At 38.6% G+C, this 9,456-nt stretch overlaps 1 protein-coding gene across 9 annotated transcripts in view; it reads right to left on the bottom strand.

Moving 5' to 3' along the window:
* Positions 1–1,033: 1,033 nt before the first annotated feature.
* ST3GAL5 (ST3 beta-galactoside alpha-2,3-sialyltransferase 5) overlaps positions 1,034–9,456 on the bottom strand; it is a 30,413-nt gene continuing 21,990 nt past the window's right edge. For all 9 annotated transcript variants that reach the window (XM_077782699.1, XM_077782697.1, XM_077782698.1 and 6 more), the window contains 4 exons: positions 8,456–8,799; positions 6,884–7,070; positions 4,805–4,963; positions 1,034–3,661 (listed from right to left, as the gene is read on the bottom strand). In XM_077782699.1, the coding sequence (XP_077638825.1) occupies positions 3,398–3,661; positions 4,805–4,963; positions 6,884–7,070; positions 8,456–8,799 (954 nt within the window). In that variant the 3' untranslated portion in view covers positions 1,034–3,397. The remainder of the gene's footprint in view (positions 3,662–4,804; positions 4,964–6,883; positions 7,071–8,455; positions 8,800–9,456) is intronic.

The following is a 9,456-nucleotide window of genomic DNA, read 5'->3' as shown; positions in this document are numbered from 1 at the left end:
GCTGTGCCCACTGCCCTGGGGAGCCTGTTCAGTGCCCAGCCACCCTCTGGGGGAAGAACCTTTCCTAAGCTGGTAAAATCAAGCATTTGTACAGAACTTTGCTGCTGGCAGGCTGGAGGAAGGAAGGCACAGCATCACATCTGAGCTGCTCTTAACAGAGGTGCTCTTCCTTCATCCTCCCTTGCACAGGCAAGAGGATCAGACTCATGCTACACAGCTGCCTCCTCTGGCGTCCTCCCATTTCCTGCAGGAATTCCAACTGCAGCACAAGAGCTGGAGCTACCAACACACATCCATGCACTGGAGAGGCTGAACTCTTCAGTTCTTTATCAGTGTCTCAGCAGTCCCCATGAGTTTAGTACCCAGTTTGGATGCCAACCTATCACAGGCTGCAGTCACCCATTTTGACACTTCCCCACTCCACAGTCAGGCAGCTGTTCATGTCTCCTTGTGCAACTTCCTGCACAGGAACCATGAAAAAATTCAGCACCAGACTAGATAAGGCATACCCCCTGGCTGTGATAGCTCCTTCGAAGAGAGTTACAAAGAGGAATTCAATGCAGAACACAATGGCTTTATCACAGCTCCCAAACTCTTTGGTGATTTTTTAACCAAACACTATTAAGGCCTATTTACAAAGGATGCAGTAACAGAACAGACAGAGCTTTGTTCTTATCTCACTTCCAGCAAGGCTGAGGCACAGATCAGAAGCTGCAATGTTTACACCATTGTAGGAAACACACCCCTGATTTTAAGGCTAATGCTATAACCCAGTCCAAAATATTCTCATCCACATTAACTTCAAAATCTTGTAAGCCCAAAATTGGTCAGTGTTGAGAGGGTTTCTCTCTTCCAAGCACCAGACAGATAATTCCAGTGACAGGCATTAAAAAGGCATAAACAGAAAAAGTTACCAACTACCATCTCCCCTGTTTTGGGGTATGTGGGATTGCATCAAGACTTTCAACTGGATCAAGACATGAAAAATCCTTAATAAAGGAGGGAGAACAAATGCCACACTGAGTGACAAATATATAAATAGAGAGTGGTTTCATCAGTTTATTGCTTTTTGTTGCCATTTCACGGAGTGTCGAGTCTGCACAGGCTACCATGGAGAACAAGGTTTTATCACAAGCCATAAAACAGGTAGGAAATCAAATCCTACATCCACACAATTTGCAAATTTGACAGTAAATACAGCATCTCCAAAAAGCTACTGGCATTTAAATCAATAAATTGATTATTTTTAAGTTGCTGAATAAAACAAAGTGGTGAGGGAACAAATGCTCAGAAATACAGACTTCTGGTGTATTCAACAGCCTCCCAACACACATATTCTGAAATCTTCCAAAATTTCATCAATACTAAATGAAATTAACATATTCTGCTTCCAGTTTAAATATCAGGAGAAAATAGTTACCACATTTTAATATATTAACTAAAGGACTATTTGTATAAAACTCTTCACACATGAAATATTTTTAAATTAAATAATATAACATACTTACAAAAAAATACTAGAAATTTATTACTAATATAAAAATTAATGCTTTTCATGGAAGAGGAGACTAGATTAATACTATTGCTATAAACACAGACAGTGCCAGAAACAAGAATTCCTGATTTTCAAATTTGTTCAGCCCCCAAAATTGACTTAAAAGGACCTGTAGACAAGTAGGATTTAGGAAAGTTGAGGTTCACAATTTTCTTCAGTTATGCTTTATGATCTGATGTCCTTTAATTCCCTCTAATTATAACAGTGAGCATCAGTCTGCTGCTTCTACATTCTAACATCATCATTCAGTAGATCATCTCTCTATAGAATAAAAACCCAAAACACAACCACACTAATCTTGCATTTCCAGAAGTATTTTTAAAATTTGGAACTACAACTTCATTCATATCTCTGTCCATAACAAAGAAAAGTAGGAACATTCACCATGTGAAGAGTCCATGACTAAGAACAATATTTCTAGGCCAACCTTTGATTGATTTTCTGACAAGCTTCCACTGCCACAGGAAGCTTTTTTCTCATACTGTAGATTGAGTAACACCACTCCACAGTGCAAATAGCCATACCTGATACTCTACTAACAAAAATATAAACATAAAAACCTGCTAACAGATCTGCACAGCCCAGTGCCTTTGTAGTACACGGATTCCACCCGCTGAACATATATCTATAGCTTTCCTTTCTCTTTCTGTTTTTAAAATTTGTTGTTTTCAGCAGTTATCTACCTTGTTACTAGATTATGCTACTTTCTCAAAGCGATTTTTTTCTTGACTTATACACTCACCCAGTTACTGACTTGGGGAAAACAACTCTACCTCTCCAATTAAATAGTCAGTACTGAACTTCACAAGAGTTATCAGCATTACAAACTATTAAGATGACAGTATCTATGATTAACTACTTAAGGATCATAAAATTAACCAGTGGAAATTATAACCTAGTCATAGATTTTAGAATTGCTAAATGATTGAGACAAACTAATATGGTATAAAACCAGCAATTCCCAAGTCACTCAAAAAATAAATTTAAAAAAAGGGGCAGATTTTGTATTAATGCCACTTTTTTAATTGGGGTAGCTGAACTCTGCTGCAAATCATCTAGTTAGAAATATTTAGGCAGGTCTTCAAGAATGGAAATGACAAATGACCTGGTTTGGGTTAAAGCCTCCTCCTGGCTAAATCCTCTTCTAGAGTGCCCTGGGCCCAAATGTGCTTTACAAAGCAGGATTCTAACCCAAAAACATTAATACATCAATGGTTTTAATATTAATCATGAACATCAAAGTATATATTACTCAGTTGTTGCCACAACAATTCCTTTTCCTTCAACTCCACTCCTATGTTTGTCCTCCATCCCCCCAAAAAATGTATCAGTAAAAGATTATAAATATTTGAGGAGTAAATGCAATGCTCAAGTTCAAGACATGCGAGACTTGAGAAGCATATGCCTTTCTTTTCATGGCATGCATGAAAAGGAGTCAAGATACCAAGAACTGGATCAACAGAGACAGCAGATCAGGGAAAAATAACTCTTGCACACTCTGTTAGACAATTCAGGCCAGCCACATGTGTTCCATATACATTTGAAAACAAAAAACCTGCTTTTATTCAGACAGCTTAAAATATTAAATACTTTAAATGGATGTCTTTCAACACCGAGATGAATTTATGAGATATTTACATAGCTATTCACAGAAACGTGCAAAGTAAAGTCTCAGAGGAAAATTCATTTAAAAGTCCAACAACTTGAATGTGACATTAAAAAAGGCAGCAGGGATTCCACATCCATTTCATGTACACTTGAAAGAGCTACAGAGAGGGAAAGGGTTGATCCAGCTGAACCTCTAGAAATGTAACAATACCTATCCATGCTGCAAGTCGGTCACTAGCTGTCTTTGCTGCAGAATTCACAGTATATCCCTCCAGTGAGGTCCTTGACAACTTTTTCTTTGATCAGTTTTTGCAGGAATTTTGTTTCACTTGCCACATTGTGCATAGTTTGTTCTTTCATGGCAGCCATGCAGAGGTTGTTGTAATAGTGCAAAGGTGTGCTGGGCTGATCCAGGTCATAGCCAAATCCTGCTAAGCTCACTTCATCACATAAATGTGTGGCCAGAACAACTGCTGTGACCCCAATTGTAGGCACATTCTAAAAAGGGAGAAAAGTGAAATTTGTTCAGTTCACACATATTGATCTTTACCAGGTTTATAAACACTTTACACAGTTTAATAACTTGTCTATTTAAACTGAAATCAATTAAAACTACAAGTAAAAATCAATTCAATGATCAATTAAAACTAAAAACTCCAGGGCAAAATGCCAATACAATTTAAGTATTTGGCTTTTGACTGTCAACATTTTTTTTTTCCTGCCCTATCACTGTGTAGTTAAACTGCAAGTGAACCTTCACTTCAAACAGTAAAATACCTGACAGAGCTAAACTTGACATTTCTTGATGTACACTTTCTTAAGTATTGAGCAATAACAGGCTCTCTAACAGTATTCTTCACAATATGACTTTTCACTGAACAACCTGTGAAAGAGGCAAATATACTACAGTACCATTAAGATACTCAACTTGGTATATTATGTTACTTTGATAAATAAATGTAAGAAGATCCTTAAAATATTTGCACAATAATCTTAAGTGTTTTTACATTTTGGTAAAAAGATGGTGGTTAGTCAGTATTTTTTGTAGTTCAAGAGAACTAGTGATATCAAATTTCTCAAACATGCAATTAAAGTAACAAAAATACAGTGAATAATTAAACTAGGCAATTCATCACTCTGTACCATTGCTAGAGCAAAGGACATGGAGGGAGGAAATGCCCATCAGCTGCTACTGAGCATTCTCTGGCATACACAGCAATTCCAGCAGCTGGAAGGCTGCTTCACACTGGTCTGGTTTCCAGGCTCTCTGCTCTCCCTGCAGCTGGAGACATCTGGCTGCAGCTGATGGCTGCTTTAGCTTAACAGGGCTGTTTTTAGCAGGCTTAACATACATCAAATGCATGTTTTTAAACCCTGAAATGAGTTTATGTCTCACTGCATCTGAATGCCATTTCATGTCAGCATACCCAGGCAAAATACCTCATCTAAAAAGGTGAGCTGAAATCTTTGATTTTGGACAAGAAAATACAAGAGTCTTTTGAAAGCACATTGATTTCCCTATAACCTGAGACCAGCTCTGAAACTGCATAGAGAAAGTAAAAAGCCCAAAACTTTTTTCAGTTTCTTATTTTATTTACCTTGTATTTTACTGTCTCCTTTTGGTGAAAGGAAACTTCTTACCTTATCCCAACCCCAGAATTTTGATCGAGGCTCAGGGAACTGTAAAATGTCCAAAGCTGTCTCTTTGATAATGACTGGATTCAGAATCCGAAACTGCTTTGGTGTGAAAGGAATTTTCTCAGCAACCTGCTTCCAAAAGAAGAGTCGTACCCACAGATGCTAAAAGAAATAACAAGTCCAGTTCAGAGGGAAACTCTGAGACAAACACAGCATGCAAGTTACAGAATTCACCAGTGACCCTGAAAAATTTAGAGAACAGTTTATAACTAAGGTGGTTTGGAAACATCAGTGTCCAGATCAAATGACTGACCCAAAAAGAGGAAAAACCTTCAAAGTATCTGGAATTGCAGAGAGGACAGCAGAGGGAATAGATGTTTATTCTGAACATTTGACTGCAATTTGTGTTTATCAGTCAACATATTCACCAGCACCCATGGGTTCTTCAGGCTACCCCAGCACAGCTGAGCAGGCAACGGTATTTAAAGAAGGGGGGATGGGAAGCACAGCTCCCCACAAACATTAACCAGACATTCTGGAGCAAGCACCAGATTTAAAACAATTGTGCTCAAGCTCAAGCTCAAGTGAAGAGCTGTTGTTTGACAGCATGCACCTATGATAAATGCAACCCTTCAGAAGAGGATTTACACAGTACTCAGAAACCCAGACTCTGATCTCATGCCATTGCAGTCAGTTAGATGCCTGCTAATGGAAGAAGAAATACTACATCACACTGATTCTACACGTTTTTCCAAGAAATGGGCAACATTAAGCAATTGATAAAACTGATACAACTCCAACACAGGCCTGTATTTTTTTAAATAGCCTTTAAGGAACAACAGCTTGAACTGATCAAATAGAGGTTGCAGTGCTCCCATTTTCCCAACCATGCTTTGGATCAGTTTACTTCAGTACCAGTGCCTGAACAGAGAGCTGAGCCAACTGACAGCTGAGTATTTGAAAGTAGGGCTGCAAATAAAAGTAGAATCATAGAGCCACTGAATTTAGACAGGGCCTCTGGAGATCACAAGGTCCAACTCCCCTGGCTCAAGCAGACCTTGAGCCAGATGCTCAGGACCATGTCTAGATGATTTTAAGAAAGATGTCCCTGGACATTCAACTTGACAACTTCCCTCTTGTGCTATCACTGGGCACCACCAAAAAGAGCCTGGCTCCATCCTCTTTGCACCTTCCCCTCAGATATTTATGTACACTAATAAGATCCCCCCAAGCCTTTTATTCTCCAGGCTAAACACTCCCAACTCTATGCCTTCCTTCATGGTAGAGATGCTCCAGTCCCTTAAGCATCTTCCTGACTCTTCAGTGTAGTAGTAGACAGTCACAGACAAGATTAAATAGACCTTCTCATATTGTAAAATTCACAGAATTAAGAAAGGAACTTGGAGTACCTAAACTAGCAGAGATCAAACTGCTAAAAGACTTGACAGGCTGCCTTCTGAATCTCTCTCAGTAATTTTTACTTGCTGAAATTATCTGCCTGCAGATTAAAAGAGGTGAAAGCCACCAACTCACATTGATTTGGAAACATCAAACCCTTAGGAATCTCAGCACTAAAGAATTTCAGTTCCTTAGGAATGTCTGCACTTCTGTAAATGTTTAGTGAAAAATAAGCAAACTCATCATTTAGGAACCTCAGACAAATGTTCAATTACACATTAATTTCATGTATGCCCATTGTAGCAGTACAGACTTCAGCTGCTAGAAAAATGGACTAGCATTCAGAAACCTGATTTCTATTTTGGGCTCTGCATATTTGTTCAAGTCACTTAAACCGAATGTGAAATTAATTCCACCTCAGCAAACACTCAGTGTGTCACGTAGCCTGGTGCAAACCACCAATATCTCCACAAACAAAAGAAGTGTTACTGTCAGCATGGGGTTTCAACACAAATGCAGGTCCAACTGTAACTAGGAGACAGAGCTAAAAAAACCCTACAAGATTATATAAAAGATCCTCAGCATGATAAGCCAGGAAGTAACAGATCAATCAGCTTCTTTAAGCATTAGAAAAAAAAAAAAAAACAGACAAATAAAAATACAGGTACATGAGACATTACATACCAAGGTTTCATTTTTTACCATGGCTTGAAGCCAGTTGAAATCAACTCCTTTAAACAGAACAGCCACAAACAAGCTTGCAGGAGGATACTCATGCTCAGAAAGGGGGGCTCCTTCAGGGTAAGTCATCCGTATTGTTGTTTTGTTACCAACATGATCCGTGTAGCCTTGAACTGGTGCATCATTTAACCTGGGGGAAAAGAAACCCACAATGGAGAGGCACTAAATAAACAGGCTAAAATCTCATTAAAATATCAGACACTAAGCAAAAACTTGTTATTTGGCCCAGAGGTTTTGAACAGAACAGGCTACAGTGTTTTCTCACAACCCCCATGTTCTTGCCTAGTGCACTCTTCCAGCCCTTTTATCTTTGGGGGGAAGCCAATTCTATTTCTAGATTAAATGGCACAAGTGCAGTACTTGGGAAAGAAAAGCCTGAAGAATAAAGTGACTTAAGACAGCATTGCAGAACTTTGTATCTCTTGCTTTGTGTCAACTCAAAGAGGCTTAAAAATGGAAGAAGAAAACACACAGAAAATTGCCTCTGCTATCCTTTTCATACATTTATATTTATATATATATATATACAAGTATTTCACACAAAATATCATTCAATTATCCCTCCAATGCAATGTAATGCATCCTGTGGGTTTATATCATTTCCAGCTCACTAAAAACATCAGAGATGGCACACTGCTGGCAAGAAAGGCATCATCTCCCTCCATGAGTTCTGCAGAATAGCTCAAGTCCTGCAAACTTTTCTACATCGACAGAAAAATCACCTTCATCCTGCCAGCCCCAATTTCAGAGGACAGCTAATCCAAGTTCTCTGCCCCTCCACATGCTAACAAGTTTGTTTACCTTTGAATAAGGGCTATTGATTCAATGAAATATTCCCTTTAAGATGAGCAAGCCACAGTTTACAAAACAAGTTGGGAAAATGCTGGTATTAATTTTATTTGTGACTTCACGTGATTCAAAACAAGGTTGTTCAAACTGTAATGTTCAGAAGGCACAAATACAGAGCATATAATTCAGCTGTCAGAGATTATGGCAATCACAGAAAACAGCCAATGACCTCATAAAGATAAGGGAAGGTAAGTGTGCTATAAAATGTCTAAGCAAACTGTGTATTGAAACACCAATTTATTTTTATTGTGTTTGAAATAGCTGTCATAAAAAAATCTTTCAAATAAGCATCCAAACTAGCCATGGGGAAAAAAGCAGAGGCGAGTCCTTAAGTCCTGAAGTTTAAGATTTGAAAGCTTTAAAATGTGAAGGGATAAATCTAGTTGTGTCTACTTGTCTGTCACTAGTTTCTATCTAGTTTCTGCCCATGTGATTTTTGTACCTGAAGTTCACAAATAATTACACTGAATTCCTTTCCTGTAAACATGACAGTTTATTTTGCTCCTAAGACTTCAAATTCCACCCAGTCCCAAGCAAATTTATCAAAAGCACTTTCAGAAACAGTCTTATAAGTTGTACCAATGATGGAGACATTTTCCCCTTAAAAAATAATGTTGGCTCATAAAGTAATGATGTAGTTGGACTCCTTAAATGGAAAGGACATACCTTATAACAATATCAAACTGATTCAATAAGTGACCCAGCTCTGATCCATGAAGAATTCCACCACTGCCAACAACAACACAGCGCTTACAGTGCTTTGACTTCAAATCTTCAGGTAAATCGTGCTCAGGTAAGAGTTCAAGGAGATCTTTAAGTTTATCAGAGAACTTGTGAAATCCAAATGGGGGTTCATATTTAAATAAAGCTTCATCTTTGTTCATATTTTTCCTTACAAAGGGTGATATGTCCATGCTGTATTTCTCTGCAAACAGCTTCCTCATCTCTTTCTTCGCGTAAGAAGGTCGGCACTGCTCCTGCAGCGCGGCGCTGGTGAATTGCTGAGCCCTCTGAAACAAAACACACAGGATTCAGCCAGGAAAGCCAGCTGCACAAAATCCTCAAAATGTGAAAATCCTCAAAATGTGGGCCACCAGCTGACCACCAACAGTTTAGCAAACACAAGGGTTATAAAGAAAACTTCAGTGTGGAAGTACAACAAATTTGGAGCATTTACTCAGATGTAGGTATGAGCCAGTGCACAGCAAAAACCTGCAGAGGAATTCCTCTTCACTCAATCACTTAAATCTAGACACGAGGTTTTGTAAAGAATATATTAGGCTAGTAGAAGTGCTAAGTGAAAATGAGCCTTTTGTACCACCATTTGCAACACCAAATTAAAAAAACCTACACCTACTTCTACCTGTCTAATTTAGCAGCAAGTGGAATTGCACTCTGCTCAACTGCATGACCTGAGTTCTGCTCTGAGATTCCACCAGAGACTCATTCATTGGGTAAAAGTTCTGTGCAAGAACAGCTGGACTTACTCATCAGAATGATGCAACACTTCTTCCATAAATACTGCTAAAGTGCTAATCACTAAATGATTTTAAAAGGAATGCTAGGTGGGGATGTTTTGGGCCTTCTCTCAAAGACTAGTCATCAAAATAAGAGACTACAGTTCCATATTGCATAAAAAGATTAAAGTGACAGACAAAACTACACAT

This window comes from Lonchura striata, chromosome 4, assembly GCF_046129695.1.
Source record: "Lonchura striata isolate bLonStr1 chromosome 4, bLonStr1.mat, whole genome shotgun sequence".
NCBI classification, from domain to species: Eukaryota; Metazoa; Chordata; class Aves; order Passeriformes; family Estrildidae; genus Lonchura; species Lonchura striata.
Note: the sequence above shows the minus strand (reverse complement) of the source record. Positions and strands in the feature narration are given on the sequence as shown.